At 23.3% G+C, this 17,418-nt stretch overlaps 4 protein-coding genes across 4 annotated transcripts; 1 reads left to right on the forward strand and 3 right to left on the reverse strand. All coding sequences in view use genetic code 6, as the record gives it.

Moving 5' to 3' along the window:
• Positions 1-809: 809 nt before the first annotated feature.
• On the forward strand, positions 810-1,665 carry TTHERM_00854190 (kinase domain protein; the record flags this gene model as incomplete). The annotated part of the gene is made up of 5 exons (XM_001014485.2): positions 810-855; positions 925-999; positions 1,210-1,284; positions 1,430-1,504; positions 1,574-1,665. 5 exons carry the CDS (start codon positions 810-812, stop codon positions 1,663-1,665), a joined length of 363 nt encoding a protein of 120 aa, XP_001014485.2.
• Positions 1,666-3,379: 1,714 nt separating this feature from the next.
• On the reverse strand, positions 3,380-5,440 carry TTHERM_00854200 (cell surface immobilization antigen; the record flags this gene model as incomplete). Its single annotated transcript, XM_001014486.2, has 1 exon — positions 3,380-5,440. One exon carries the CDS (start codon positions 5,438-5,440, stop codon positions 3,380-3,382), a length of 2,061 nt encoding a protein of 686 aa, XP_001014486.2.
• Positions 5,441-8,499: 3,059 nt separating this feature from the next.
• Positions 8,500-11,229, reverse strand: TTHERM_00854210 (cell surface immobilization antigen; the record flags this gene model as incomplete). The annotated part of the gene is made up of 1 exon (XM_001014487.1): positions 8,500-11,229. One exon carries the CDS (start codon positions 11,227-11,229, stop codon positions 8,500-8,502), a length of 2,730 nt encoding a protein of 909 aa, XP_001014487.1.
• Positions 11,230-16,058: 4,829 nt separating this feature from the next.
• Positions 16,059-17,140, reverse strand: TTHERM_00854230 (phospholipase carboxylesterase family protein; the record flags this gene model as incomplete). Its single annotated transcript, XM_001014489.3, has 2 exons — positions 16,059-16,765; positions 17,050-17,140. The coding sequence occupies 2 exons, from the start codon at positions 17,138-17,140 to the stop codon at positions 16,059-16,061; spliced, it is 798 nt and encodes a 265-aa protein (XP_001014489.2).
• Between the last annotated feature and the right edge of the window lie 278 nt (positions 17,141-17,418).

Below are 17,418 nucleotides of genomic sequence, written 5' to 3' on the forward strand. Positions count from 1 at the left end.
TAAAAATGATTTTTTTAATGATAAAATAAATGCTGAATTAACTAACTTTCATATTCAAAATAGGGCGTAAATTATATTTAAGAATAATTTTTGATGATAAAATAAATGCTTAATAAACTTTCATATTCAAAATAGGGCGTAATTAATAATTTAGAATAATTTTTGATGAGAAAATAAATGCTGAATTAATTTTCAAATTCAATATAGCTTGTAATTAATGCTTTAGAATAAATTTTATTGAGAAATTAAATGCAGAATGAACTTTCATATTCAAAATAGGGCGTAATTAATATTTAAAAATGATTTTTTTAATGAGAAAATAAATGCTGAATTAACTTTTATATTTAAAATAGGGCGTAATTGATATTTTAGAATGATTTTTGATGAGAAAATAAATGCTGAATTAACTTTCATTTTCAAAATAGCGTGTAATCAATATTTTAGAATGATTTTTGATGAGAAAATACATGCTGAATTAACTTTCATATTCAAAATAGATAGTAATAAATATTTTAGAATGATTTTTGATGAGAAAATTAATTCTGAATTAACTTTCATATTCAAAATAGCATGTAATTAATATTTTAAATGATTTTTTATGAGAAAATAAATGCTGAATTAACTTTAACATTCAAAATAGCTAGTAATTAATATTTTAGAATTATTTTTTGATGATAAAATAAATGCTGAATTAACTTTCATATTCAAAATAGCGAGTAATTAATATTTTATAATGATTTTTGATGAGAAAATAAATAAATACTGAATTAACTTTCATATTCAAAATAGTAAGTAATTAATATTTTAGAATGAATTTTGATGATACTGAAATACCTTTCATATTCAAAATAGATGGTAATTAATATTATAGAATAATTTTTGATGAGAATTTAATTGCTGAATTAACTTTCATATTTAATATAGGGAGTAATTAATATTTTAGAAAGATTTTTGATGAGAAAATAAATGCTGAATTAACTTTAACATTCAAAATAGCAAGTAATTAATAATTTAGAATAATTTTTGATGCCAAAATAAATACTTAATTAACTTTAATATTCAAAATAGAAAGTAATTAATATTTAGAATGATTTTTAATGAGAAAAAAAATTATGAATTAACTTTAACATTCAAAATAGCAAGTAATTAAAATTTTAGAAAGATTTTTGATTAGAAAAATATGTTGAATTCACTTTATATTCAAAATAGGAAGTAATTAATATTTTAGAATGATTTTCGAGGAAAAAATAAATGCTGAATTAACTTTCGTTTTCATAATAGGAAGTAATTTATATTTTAGAATGATTTTTGATGAGAAAATAAATGCTGAATTAACTTTTATTTTCAAAATAGCAAGTAATTAATTAATATTTTAAAATGATTTTTGATTAGAAAATAAATAATGAATTAACTTTAATATTAAAAATAGGAAGTAATGAATATTTTATAATGGTTTTTGATGAGAAAATAAATGCTGAAATAACTTTAGTATTCAAAATAGCATGTAATTAATATTTTAGAATAAATTTTGATGACAAAATAAATGCTGAATTAACTTTATTATTTAAAATAGGGAGTAATTAATATTCTAGAATAATTTTTGAAGATAAAATAAATACTGAAATAACTTTTATATTCAAAATAGGAAGTAATTAATATTTCTGAATAATTTTAGATGAGAAAATAAATGCTAAATCACTTTTACATTCAAAATAGAAAGTAATTAATATTTTAGAATGATTTTTGAGGAAAAAATAAATGCTGAATTAACTAACTTTCATATTAAAAATAGGAAGTAATTAATATTTTGATGAGAAAATAAATTCTTAAATAATTGAATGATTCAAAAGAAAATAATATAAAAATAAAAATAAAATAGGAAGTAATTTTTTAGAATAGCTATACTTGAAATGCAATCAAACAATTAAAATATCTAACTTAGTTGGTAATAAATTTACTAAGGGTCGAATAAATTTATATTATCTACTTAAATAGAAAGTAAACTATTATAAATAATATTTATTTTCTCACTTAACCTTTAAATAAATTAGGGTAAATTTTAAATATAATATTTGTGGTAGAAGAATATTGATAGGATAGTTAACATAAATTTAATTTTTTGAAAGTAGTTAATGTTTTAAATAACATTATTTATTATTTTCAATAATCTTAAAATATTATAAACCCATCTTATTCAAATAATTTTTGTTTTTAAAATAGTGAAGCAACTCTCATTATTTGTCAAAATCTTGTGACACAATTGAAGAATTCAGAGATGCTCTTTTTTATTTCTTATTTGTTATCAATAAATAAATAACTTGAATAATATACAAATATTAAATATAATATTATTTTTTTGTATATCTATATGTTATATTATATGTTGTATAAATTAAAAAAAATTTTTAAAATATAAAATTATGTTTTTAAATATCTTTTGGTTAAACATACGATTACCTCTTATACTAATAAATATTTTCTTCGCGAAAGCTCAGAAGATATGGTGAATAATTTTGGTATCACCTTAGCTTCCCTCTGAAAAATGGACAAGTTTAGTTAAGGTATTTTCTCTATTTATTCTTCAGGTATTATTATAAGTAACTTTTTGTATGCAATATTATTTAATTATAAAAGATAATTATACTTCTCAAATTCCTTGTGGAGAAAGGAGTATTATTCGGTATAGTCTTCCTTTAAGAAATTAAATTTAATGAAAGCTTTTTTTTTATGTTAAAACATATTTTAATTTTTCTTATTAATTTAGTGTCTAAAAACAAATGAAATTTAAATTAGATATTTTAATTTCAAGATTAACAAACATAAAACTAAATTTCTAATATAAATAAATAGCTTTATATCTAATAATGATATATGGTTATTGAGAACTATTTAAAAATTTAAATTTAAAAACTTAAATAAATCAAATTTTTTTGAATTATAATGATGCTCAATCAGCTCTTTTTTAACATATTGATATTTAATTTACATATTTTCAACTTTAATCTGAAAGAAAAATAGAAGAAGAAAAAAATAAATTATCCTTTATTATCAGTTTTGATCAGTAAATTTATAAAGATAAGCTGATTTTAGTATAATAATTATATATAAAATTCAAAAAAAAAACTAAATTTAGAAAATAAACAATTATTGTGAGAGATATTTTGTAAATATCTAATAAAAGTTTAATTGCTAGAATATTTTTTATTAGAATTTATGAAATTAACATAGCTTGAAATAAATTTTATGTACAAAATAAAGTAAGAATATTTAAAGAAAATATAAGAACAAAATTAATTAGTCAGAAAGTCAGTAAGTAAATTAGTTATATAAGTTATTGGGTTTTATTATAATTTTTCAACTCTAGTTTTTATTTTTATAATCAAAGTAAAAATGAGATAAGAATTATTAGTGAAAATGTAATAATAATTGAGTTTGTTGTAGCAAAACACGAAGTACCATCACTGGAAGCGTAAGGAGTTCCAGGATTACAGGTTGAACAATCTGAATCTACCCAACCACTAGTTTAAGTACAATCAACAGAGACACAAGCTCCTTGGGAATTAGCAAATTAACTATCTCCATCATCTGTTCCATTACATAGACCGCATTGATCATTAGTCATACCTGTTGTGGCCATACAATTTACACAAGCAGATCCATCGGAGAGGGCTCTGTATCCTGTTTAATAACAAGCAGCACAATCGCTATCAGTCCAAACCTCAGCTGCTTAAGTAGGATCTCTCCCAATACATTAAACAGAAGGATCAGCACATCCTGTACCAGCAGAGTTTGCAAATGGGGTTGAAGGAGTGCAAAGAGAGCAATTATTATCAGTCCAATTAGACGAAGCACTGCATGACTATGTAGAAGCAACACAACTTGTACCATCAGATGTTGCATATGGTTCTGAGGGAGTACATATTAGACAATTTGCATCAGTCCAACCTGATGTTGAGCTGCATGATTAAGTAGCAGCAACACAACTATTTGAATCTCCAGAGGCAAAAGGTTTTTAAGGAGTACATAATGCACAGTCTGAGTCAATCCAATTGGAAGTTGATGTGCATGACTAAGAAGAAGCAACGCATTAATTACCATTTGCTGTAGCATAGGGTTAAGAAGGGTAACATAAATTGCAATTAGAATCTGTCCATCCAGAAGTAGAATTACATGAAATAGTAGAATTTACACAACTGGTACTATCAGCAGTTGCATATGGAGAGCTTGGATTGCATAATTAACAATTGCTATTTGTCCATCCTGATGAAGAAGAGCATGAAATTGTGGATGCAACACATTGAGTTCCATCACTACTTGCAAAAGGACTTGATGGAGTACATAAACTGCAATCAGAGTCACTCCAGCCTGAATTTGAGCTGCAAGATTAAGAAGAAGCTACACAACTTTTTTTGTCAACAGCAGCGAAAGGTGATGAGGGGTTGCATAGAGAGCAATCACTATCACTCCATCCTGAAGTGGCATTACATTCAACTGTTGAAGCAACACAATTGGTTTAATCTACTGTTGCATGTATTTTAGTTCCAGGGAAGCATGCAGCACAAGAAGTATCAGTCCAACCAGAAGTAGAACCACATGATTGTGTTGATTAAACACAAGTAGTTCCATCTCCAGAAGCAAAATATGTACTTGATCCATAGCATAATTAGCAGTCACTATCGCCCCAGTTAGATGTAGATCCACAAGATTAAGAAGAAGCAACACAACTAGTACCTCCAACAATTGCATAAGGTGATGAAGGACTACAAATATTGCAATTAGAATCTGTCCATCCTGATTTAGAGGTACATGAAATAGTTGAGTTCACACATGAATTAGTATCTGTGGAAGCATAGGGAGTTTAAGAACTGCAGAGAGCGCAATCAGAATCTGACCAGCCAGATGTAGAGGAACATGAAATTGATGATTTAACACACTATGTCGAATCACTTGAAGCGTATTACTAAGAAGTGCCATAACATGCTAAGCAAATAGCATCAGTTAAACCAGAATTTGAGCTACAAGATTAACTAATTTAAACGCATGTATTACCTGCAATATTTGCATACAAATTTGTAGAACATAATTAACAAGTAGTATCTGTCCATCCAGTTCCAGAAATTGGAGTAGCATTACACGAAGAGGGAGTATTAACACATAAGGTACCGCTTTAATTAGCATATTAAGAGTTACTAGTTTAACTTAAACAACTTTAGCAAAATAAATCACTCAAACCAGTTTAAGAGTTTGATGTTGAGCTATAGTTAGTGCAATCTTATATGATGCACAAATTTTAATTATCTGTTGATTAAATCCAAGTAAAACCTGAAGCTGGAGGACAATTTGAGCAATCTGAACTAGAACAGTTTACATCTGCGCCAGGAATCTAAGCAAATACCTAACTTAGAGTTAAAAGATAGAAAATAAGAAATTTAATATTCATATCTGTTTTTGTAGTTTGTTTTAAATAGTTAATTTTTTGATTTTAATTAATTATAAATTTTTATATGAATTAAATTTCAGGTCATATAATAAGGAGAAGGTTTTCAATCATTTCAGGCTAAATTAAAAGGTGAGCATTTATTTATTTATATAGATAGTAACCTAAATAAGATAAGCTATAAGAAAATCATAATAGATAAAATATTCTTTTATGGTATTTTAATGTTTTTATTTAAAATTATATTTAATATTTAAAACGTAAAGTTTTGAAAATACCCAATTCGATAAGATTTACTCTTTAAATCTTCTACTTTAAACATCTTGCATTTTTATCTAAAATTTAAATGAAATAATAGAGGAAATTATTGTTAAATAGAAATGTATTAATAAGTAATAATAGAGGAAATTATTGTTAAAGAGAAAAGTATTAATAATAAATAATAGAGGAAATTATTGTTAAAGATAAATATAATGATTTGAAATAATCAATTTCACAATCTATGTTTTTTTGGAAAGATTATTTACAAATTTAGATAATTGATTAACTGAAAAAAAAGAAGAAGATTGTGTAGGACTCTTTTAATTTATTTCTCAAAATCTGAAATACGCTAAAAAAGATACTTAAAAAAATTTCAAATGTAATTTTGGCAGAAATCATCAGTCAAAACATATTCATTAATAAAATACCTGAAATAAAAATCAAATAAATTTAGAAAAAAAACGAGGAATAAATAGAAAAACATTAAAATTGATTTATTTTTACAGAAATAAAAATAATACAAAACACCATGTAAGATTGCATTTTTAAAAGAAACCTTTAATCTTTAAGTGGTCTTCCTATATAGTTTTTATATGCATTATATAAATCGTCTTTCTTAATTATTTAATTAAAATATTAGATTTACAAGATCAATAATGTGATTAAAAATAATTAAAAATCACCTGAATTCACTTTTTCCAATTCATCAATTAAGGTGATTTTTGTTTCTAATTAATTTAAATTGTAATTCTATTTAATTGTTAAGAAATACATAACAAACCTTAAAAGGCATCCGGTAAAAGCTAAATTAAATTTTTTACCTCATAAAAAGTTATTTGTTTCTTTATTAAGTAAAAATACACATAAATATATTTATATTTGTAGTATTTTTTTTGAAGTAGAGCTTACAAATTAAGCTTCGTATTGACAACCAATTAGAAAGTAATGCTAAATGATAAGCAAACATTTAACAAAAATTAAGGAGGTTTATGCTTAAAAACATTTATAAAATACTTAAAATTATTGTAAAAAATGAAAATTATATTTAAAATATCTAAATATATTTATTAAGTATTGCCTATGTTTTTATAAATGAAATATTTACAGTAAACACTTGCTTAATTTTTTTTTTTTTTAAACTCAATAATTGTAATTCAAATTCAATATTTAAAAGTTAATTAATTAGGTCATGCTCTTTTAAAAGAAACAGCTAGAAATTTTATACTCAAATTAACTAATCATATATGCTAACTTTTTAGCAAACTATTGATTTTTCATTTATATTTATTAAAATTTACTTCATTTCCTTATCATTTTTTATAATTAATTATATTTGCAAAAATTGATTAATTAAGTATAATAGACTGAAATCTTTTATCCTTCTAGAATCATCATATATATCATAATTAATTTTTTCTTAATCATATATAATAAATAATCTACAATCAAATGTAAATTTTTCTAATTACAAAGAAATAAACAATTTTTTGAAAAATTATAAGCCATAAAGTATAAATAGAAGGAAGATAATAATTATTAAATGTATCTCTTTGAAAAAAACCTTTATTTTTTGAATTAGATGAAATATTATTTAAAATCACTCTTTTAAAAATCTCTTAATCATAAACAGCTATTTTTTCAAAGCAGATTTTTAAGCTATTTCAAAAGATATCTTAAGACAAAGTTGAGTTGTTTAATTTTAATTTATATCATTAAATAGTAAATACTTAATAAAATTAAAAAAATAAATTAATAATAATTTTATTTTTAAATATTTTAATCAAAGAAATGTCTCTTTATTTTTATATTAATTTATCAGTGATTTGGAAACTTATGTGAGAGGTAAGATGTTATTTAAAATCTCCCACTTTTAATTAATCATAAGCAATTATTATTTAAAGAAACTTTTGAGTAATTTCAACAGATATCTTAAGATTCAGATGGATTGTTTAGTATTAATTTATATTATCAAATTGCAATTGCATAATAGAATTTTTAAAATAAATAACTTAATAACAATTTAAGATTAAATAATCTTATACAATAGCTGAAAAACAATTTTTTTATATTTAACTATTTGAAAATAATTAATGAGAAGGTAGCAATTAGTAATAAGGATAGCTAACTACCTTATATACTTTAAAAAGAAATTAGTAAGTAAAATTAAGAAAAACACTTTATATTCTTAAAGTATTTATTAGTGGAAGGAAAGTTATTAAAAATAGATACTCAATAATAGTCATAAAAAAATTTTCGATTATTTAAGAATACCGTAGAATACACGATAACTGGTAAAATGTGAAGTTACTACCCCGAAGCAAAAAATTTACTATTTTTCAAAAATTACAAGAAAATTGTGAAAATTAGTTTGAGTGAAAATTATTTGAGGATTTACTGTAAATTATAATTTAGTTACTCTCTATCATTAAATTCAGAAAATCTAATCTATTTTAAAATCTTAATAAATGATAACATTCAATGAATCATTTCAATTATTAATACTCGTTAAATAAACATATAAATTTCAAAAAATTATTAGCCTATTTTCATAAATCTAAACTTAATTTATAAATTAGCTGAGTTTTAAATTAAAATAAAATCTGTCAAATTTCTTATCTCAGAGTCAAACCTCCTAAATAAAATTTTTGAAAAATAGCAAATTCTTAACAGACAATTCAACAATTTTGATAATTTTGAAATAATATATATGAAATTTTTAACATTTTTAAAGATTAATATATACAAGATAATATAAATATTTACAAAGAAATAAGATTATTCAGTTAGTTTAATTGATTTAATCATATAATTAAGGAGGTAAGAATAATAAATTAAAACGAGAGAATTAAAGAATTAGTTACACTAAAGCACGAAACACTATCACTGGAAGCGTATGGAGTTTCAGGATTGCAAATTTCGCAATCTTAATCAACCCAACCGTTTTTTTAAGAGCAATTAACAGGCACACAAGCTCCTTGAGCATTTGCATATTAACTATCTCCATCATCTGTGCCATTACAGAGACCACACTCATAGTCAGACAGACCTTTTGTGGCAGTGCAGTTAACACAACCAGATCCATCGAGTTTTGCTCTGTAGCCAGATTGATTGCAAATTGCACAGTCGTTATCAGTCCAAATTTATGTAATTTTATTTGAATCTCTATTAAGACATTTAACTATAGGATCTACACAACCTGTTCGATTTGAATTTGCAAATGGATTTTAAGGATTGCATAGAGAACAGTCACTATCAGTCCAATTAGACTTTGCTTTACAAGACTATGTAGAGTTGACACAGAATGTACCATCTGCTGTTGCAAATGGTTATGAAGGATTACATTATTAACAATCAGCATCAGTCCAGCCTGATGTTGAATCACATGATTAGGTAGCAGTAACACAGCTATTTAAATCTCCAGAGGCATAGGGTTTATTTGGATTACACAATGCACAATCAGAGTTTGTCCAAAAAGAAGTCGAGCTGCATGATTAAGAAGAAGCAACACACTTATTTCCGTTTACAGATGCATAAGGTTAAGAAGGGTAACATAAATTACAGTTAAAATCTGTCCATCCAGAGGTAGAATCGCATGAAATAGTAGATTTTACACAACTTGTACCATCAGCAATTGCATATGGAAGCATTGGATTACACAGTTAACAATTTTTATTAGTCCATCCTGATACAGAATTACATGAAATAGTTGATGCAACACATTTAGTTCCATCAAAACTAGCATAAGGACTTAATGGGGTACATAAATTGCAATCATAGTCACTCCACCCTGAAGTTGAATTACAAGATTAGGAAGAAGCTACACATCTCTTTTTATCGGCAGTAGCAAAAGGTAATTAAATATTACATAGAAAACAATCAGCATCACTCCAACCTTAATTTGCATTACATTTAATAGTTGAGGCAACACAATTTGTTGTATCTACTGTAGCATGTATTTTAGAACCAGGAAAACATGCTGCACAAGATGCATCAGTCCAGCCAGAAAAAGAAGCACATGATATACCTGATTAAACACATGCTGTATCATCTCCTGAAGCAAAATATAAATTGGATCCATAACATAATTAACAATCTCTATCACTCCAACCAGAATTAGATCCACAAGATTAAGAAGAAGCAACACATCCAGTACCGCCTACAATAGCAAAAGGTAAACTAGGGTTACAAATATTACAATTTTAATCAGTCCATCCTGACTACAAACTACACGAAGCAGTTGAATTCACACATTATGTACCATTTGAATTAGCAAAGGGTGTTAAAGAACTACAAATTGCACAATCAGAGTCTGTCCATCCTGCTTAAGAAAAACAAGAGATACTTGATTTAACGCACTTCGTTTAATCACTTGATGCAAACTATTATGAAGAACCATAACAAGCAAGGCAAAGAGCATCAGTAAAATTAGATTTTGAGCTGCATGATTAGTTAATTTAAAGACATGTTGTGCCTGCAATATTTGCATACAAAATCGAAGAGCATAATTAACATGTAGTGTCAGTCCAACCAATTCCCTAAATAGGATTGGCAATACATGAAGAAGGAGTATTAACACACATAGAACCACTTTGATTTGTATATTATTACGAAGAGCCATAGCAGGCTAAACAAATTACATTAGTTAAATTAGTATTTAAGCTACAAGATTAGCTAATTTAAACACAAGTATTGCCAGCAACATTTGCATACAAATTTTAAGAACATAATTAACATGTAACGTCAGTCCATCCAACTCCTGAAATAGGGTTAGCTGTACAGGAAGAGGGAGTACTTACACATTATGTACCACTTTGATTTGCATATTGTTTTGAAGAGCCATAACATGCCAAACAAATTGTATCTGTTAAATTCAGATTTAAGCTACATGATTAATTAATTTAAACACAAGTGGTGCCTGCTACATTTGCATATAAATTGTTAGAACATAATTAGCATGTAGTATCAGTCCAGCCAGTTCCAGAAATAGGACTAGCTGTACATGAAGATGGAGTACTAACACATTATGTACCACTTTTATTTGAATATTACAATGAAGATCCAAAGCAAGCTAAACAAATTGTATCTGTTAATTTGGAATTTGAGCTACATGATTAGTCTATTTAAATACAGGTAGTTCCTGCATTATTTGCATATAATTTATTAGAGCATAATTGACAAGTACTGTCAGTCCAACCATTACCTTATATAGGATTATTTGTGCATGAAGAAGGAGTATTAACACATAAAGTACCATTTTGGTTTGAATATTACGAATTATTGGTTTAACTCAAACAACTTAAACAAAATAAATCACTTAAACCAGTTTATGTTTTTGAGGTTGCGCTATAATTGGTGCAATCTGATATTATGCATAAATTAGGATTATCTCTTGATTAAGTCCATGTAAAACCTGCAGCTGCAGGACATGATGTCGAGCAAGACGAGCTAGAGCAAGTGACTTCAGCACCTGGGATCTATGAAAATACTTAAGTAAAAGTTAAAATTTATGCAATGATATACTTAATTTTCATGTTTAATTATGTTCTTTTTTTGTTTATGATATTATGTTAACTTTTAGAAATTAATTAATTATAGAGTCTTCCAATAAATCAAATTCAATTCACCTATTAATCAAAAAAAAATTTAAGGTTATTCAGGTTAAAAAAAGTGGGCGAAATATCTAAAAAATTACAGTAGAAATTAGCGCATTCATAATTTTACAAATTTATTTCATAGATTTTTTTATAATTTTTTGAGTATTATTTTTGATAATTTAATAAAATGAATTTAAGAACATTTTTATATTTTGTCTATTATAACTTTTAGAGATAAAAAAGAAAAGTATTTAAATAAATTCATATCAAAATAGAAAAACTTTTAAATACCATTGTAAGGACTAATTTGTACATTAAATTAGCACTATCCTATCAAAGATTTTTAGTTAAATTTTTAGAAAATTAATTAATCAATTTTTTAGATTCAGCTAGAACGCTACATTAAATTATGCCTCATAATATAAATGCCAAAAAGGTAGAATGAGTATACGAAGTTTTTTTAAAAATATCAAACCAGAAATCAAAAGGTTAAGCCTCTTAAGTCGTTCTTATTGATATTTTTTAATAATAATGTAGCCAATTAAAAAAAGAAAAAACCCATATCAAAATTTGTGTAAATACTGCCTGTGATAATCTTAAACAAAGAAGTAAGTTAAAAGCTAGAAAAGAATTATTTTAAAATATTTCTTTAATTTAAAAATTTTATTTGAAGTAGCTTTTTAGCTCCTTTTTTCATAAACGCAAACAAAAACAAATTGAAGACTTTATCAATTAGATGTGATATATTTTATCATAATAATATTAATATTAATCTAACTAAGGCTTTTTGTTGCATATTAACAAATGTGGTATTTCCCTCCATTAATGTTATAGAAAACACATAAAATTTATCTCAAGACAACTGAATAAATAACGCATCTATATTTATGAACTCTAAAATTTCTCAAGTAATAAATTATCATACTAAATAAAATAAAAATGCAGAAGATTTAAAGAAGATATTAATTTTTTTTACTTACACTTTCTATAAACTATAAAAGTCATTTCATTTTCTTAAAATTATTAATTTTTTAATTCATTATTTGACTCATAAAAATTTTTCAAAATAAGTGAGAGTAATGAGTAATCTAGTTAACTGTTTTACTCTTATGAGTTAAATTTAAGTATTTTTTACATTTTAATTTATATCATTTATCCTAAAATTATATTAGTGATTACCAGCTATTAATAATTTTACTAAGTATATACCTTTTAATCTATTATTTAAATATCTTTATTTGGTATATATAATCCACATATATTGAAGCACATTTATTAAATATCTAATTTTTAAAAATTTATTGATGTATTAACAATCGCAAGAAGTGAGAGATATTTGAAAATCCCTTTAAATGATGATGAATTTAATTAATTAAATGTAAATTCATTCAAATTATTTTAAAAAATTAATTACTTAGTGCTTTTTTTTACTTGAACTTAATTAATAGTGTAACAAAGTGGGTGGATTATTATTTGCTAACTCGCATAATCAATTAATACTTAATTTTTTTCTTTTTTTCTAACTCTAGTTTATGTAGCTTACATAAGATTTCTTCCACTTGTTGTTGTCGAATTTTTATATTTTTTGAATTAATGATTTTTGTCTATTATATATTTTTGTACAATCTAACCTGATTTTTAAGAGAATTCTTTTATCAGTATTTACAAATTAGTATAAAATGAGTCCATTGTATTCTATACTTTTAGATCTAACAATTAGATAAATAAATTTACTTGAAAGAATATAAATTAATTTACAAATTGCTCACTTTAAGAAAGATTTTTTATTAGAAGGTGTTGATCAATCTTATTGTAAGTCAATTTTTTTGGTCATTTAATTTTTATAATGTAATTAGTATATTTAACTAATTTCTTAGTTTTTGTTTGCATCACTTTTTATCTACAATCAAATAATTAACAATACGACTTTTATTACTATCAAATAGTAATTTAAATTTTCGAAAGCAAAAATTTCCAGCAATTTTAAGAGTTTGAATTTAATCTTCTAAATCGCTCAATCACAATCACTTCTTTTACATTTTTTACTTAAAATACACATTAAAGAAGAAATATTAATTTTTAGACAATAGCAAATATTAGCCGCAATAATAAATATAAATAAAGTAAGGACAATTGCGAAATTTAAAAATTGCTTTTTATGCAGCGCTCAATAATTATTCTTAATTCAAAGTAAATTTTTTTGTTATTTTATATTATATTGATTTTCTTACTAAATCTTTATAAATTATTGTAAACATAGAATAATTTATAAGCTAAATCATAATAATTTAAAATATTTTAATAAATTTCATAATAAAAATTTTATTTTTTAAAATAATAAACTCAAATAAATTATTTATTTATTAGCAGTTATTAATATTAAAAATATCTTCTTTATTACAAATTAAAAAGAAAATTATTATTTTATAACAGTTAAAAGATATTATTAAAAATAAAATTTTCTTTTACAAATAAATATTAGTTGATGAATTTCAATTATAAAAATATTATCAAATGCTAAATAAAATTTTGATTAGGTGGAATTGAAAAAAAAAGTGGAATCAATTTTTTTAAAAAATTCATCAATTTCAAAGAAGACCCATTTTTAGATAAAAGTTTTTTTTTGATAAAGTCTTAAATTTGAGATATTAAGGTATAAAATTATTTGTAATTTACTATTTTGTTTTTAAAACTAAATTTATTTTTGCTTTTAATGAAAAAATTATAATGGTAGAATCATAAAATCAATAAAATAAATAAAGATAAAAAATTATTTCTCATGATTTTTTATTTACAATTTTATATTTGAAATAATTTATTTATGCTTGAAAGAAATTTTTGATGAAATAATTTGACTATTTTAAATTTGTTATTTTAATTAGATACTATGATTTAATTTTAAGTTAAACTTGATAAAAGTAGATTATAATGATCAAAATTTACTAATTTTATTGTAAATATTTATCCTTTAATTCTTTAAATAAATAAAAATATATAAATTTTTGTTTGTAGAATATTTTACATGATAAATGGCATGCTTTTTTTGGATAATTTTCAATAAATTTTCTTCAAAAATAAATTAATTAAAATATTAAATATTATTTTTCTTATAATAAATTTACTCATTTAAATTTCTTTCAAAAGCATTATACAATAATCACTTAAAATTTTAAAGGCTAATTTGATCATTTTTTAATAAAAGTTCTATATAATTTTAAAATAATCTTAATTTAATAGAAAAGATATTTAAATGAAGAAAATATTAATTTAAAAGCTAATTTTAGATATTTTTCATTTAAAAAAGCTCATTTTTAATTTTATCTCTTAATTAAGATTATAAAAAACTATATAATCAACAAATACTAAAAATTACTTTAAAATTATTAAAAGTTTTTAAGTTTACAAAAATAAAATTAGAATTTTATAACTAATTAAATATTAATAATTTTGAAAGGAATTATTTTAAATGTAAAAATACTTTTTTAAAAACTATCTTGAAATAAATAAAATACTTATTTATTAAGAATTATTATTTCAACAAATAGATTCTTCTAATATTTAATACAATTACTAGTTTGTAAAATTAATTTAGTCTTTTTAAAAATATCATTCAAAATAAATAAATAAATTATTAAAATAAATTAGTTACATTAAAATAATTTAATAAGAATATCAATCTTAGATATTATTAATTTAAGGATTATTTACTTAATTCAAATTTCAAAAAATATCACTAAAATAAATCCTGTATTGAACTCTTATAGTTAGTAAAATATTCCTTAACCATTTTTTAATTATATAAAAAACTATAAAGATGATTTTTACTTAGGAGGAAACATTTTGAAAATAAAAAATATAACCATTTTTTTGGAAAATTTATTTTTTAAGGTAGCTTTGATTAATGATAATACATGATATATAATTTCATTACAATCCTGTAAAAAATAATATATAGACACTCTGAAGATTCAAAATCTGAAAATTTCTTAAGCTAAATTAGAATCTAAAAGCTATAGAGTTAATTATTTCTGTTCTGTTTAGAGAAAGATCAATCAGAGATTATTAAGCTAGACTTTAAGATAGACTCATAATATCTCCTATTTATATTTGAATATGTTCTAAGAATATTTTAACGTTTCTTAGTACCAGATCTCTACTAAAATACTAATTTAGTATAAATAATTTATATTAGAATTAATATGGAAGATTAACTGATTTTATCTAGAACGTATTTTAAAGTATTATTTTTTTTATAACTTTTAGTTTAAAATATTCATTCAGTTTATCTAAATAAATAATAAATGTATTAACATATGATTGCAATTGATAAAATTATTTTTTTATCTCAAAATCCATATTTTATTCTTTAAAATAAATATTCCATAAATTTCACAAAGTTGATAAAATTTTGATAAAAGATAGAAATTTATAATTAATTTATTAATTATTAAGCTTTAAAATAAAATAATAAATACAAAAAAATATTAAAAACATTTTTAGAAAATATTACTGATTTAAGTAAGATATTAAATTAGTTTTATTTATACTTTGATCTTTTTAAATGCATTTTAAAAAAATTAATTTCTTTAAATTCTTATTTACTTACTTACTCACTCATAAATACATTGTATATTTTTATTTATTTTTAATTCTTAATTCTAACAAATATTTAAAATACAAAATAAACTCTTTAAATTAGGTTTTTTATAAAAATATTTTTTTGTTTGCATGTAAAAACGCTGCTAATTTTATAAAATTCTTTGATTTCATTTGGGCAAATTGTTAAACCAACTTTTAATATCAGCTAATTATTTTGGATATAATGAATGTGGTAAGAAAGGTTCACTTTAGAATTTGCTATTTTTAAACTAGGAAAGAAGTCTTTAGTAGCTCTATCTAGCTAAGAGGAAAGGAACTACATCATCAGATTCTCCGTGACTAAGGAAAATAGGCATTTCGTATCTTGCTTATTCTAAGTTGTTTATTTCTATGAATTTGAAAAAGTACCCACTTAATCCTATAATACCTCCAAGAACGCTTGGATAAGTAATGCCTGTGTAAATACTCATTGCGCAGCCTTGAGAAAAACCACCAATAAAAACCTTCTTACTGTTTCCTAGTATTTGTACTTCTTCGTCTATTGTCTTTTTAATAATTTCATAACTATCTTTGACTTCAGATACTGAGTAAAGATCTTCTTCTTTCATAGTATTTTTATCTAAACTTTTGATATCGTACCAGCTATTGCACTCAAAACCATCATTTACAGTAACTGGTCTTTCTGGTGCTGTAAGTAAAACTACTTTTGTCTTTTCAGGAGTAGGATCAACAGGTGAGTCAAAAACATCATAAAATCCTTCAGCACTGTCTCCAAGTCCATGCAACCAAATTAATGTTCTTTCATGACCACTTTTAGGAGTCAAAATGATATCTTAGCCTCTTCTTTTGGCTGAATATTTGGATGCTGATGACACTGTTTGTTTATTAAATGTCGAAGTTAGAAATCCCAAAATTATAGTTATTGATAATAATATATAATGAAGAGTTTTTAAACTCATTTTTGATTGATAAAATAAACACAAAAGATTTGTATGTAAAGCGGAATAAAATAAGTAGAAAGTGGTGAATTTATTTGAGCTTTTATAAGAATTTAGAAATTCTAAAACCAAAATGATCAGAGCAAATATGCTAAAAAGCTTAATATTGTCTTTATTGTTTATAGCTTGTTTTTAATGCGAAATACTGGAATATTTTTACTGTTTGTGTAACAACGGAGAATCTTTCCAGAACAAGTTTTGTATTATACAAATGCAGCAGAAGTAAATCTATTTGAAATCAAGTTAATCATTAAATATCAATTAATTAGCTAAATAAATATAATTCTTCTATTAATTTGTGCATGCATTTCATGTTTGATCAATATATATGTCAATAAATATAAAAATAAATATCTTATCTCTTTTTATAACAATAAAATTTCATCCTATCATTAAATCTCTATCAAATTATTTAATATAAATTAATAAATGCAACTGAGTTACATTGATTTTTTAATCTCGAATGAATAAGTTAATTTTTAAATTCTCTTCATATTATGCAATAATTTTGTTGGTGCGAAAATGAAGA

Source organism: Tetrahymena thermophila (genome assembly GCF_000189635.1).
Source record: "Tetrahymena thermophila SB210 genomic scaffold scf_8254663, whole genome shotgun sequence".
In the NCBI taxonomy this organism is placed as follows: Eukaryota; Ciliophora; class Oligohymenophorea; order Hymenostomatida; family Tetrahymenidae; genus Tetrahymena; species Tetrahymena thermophila.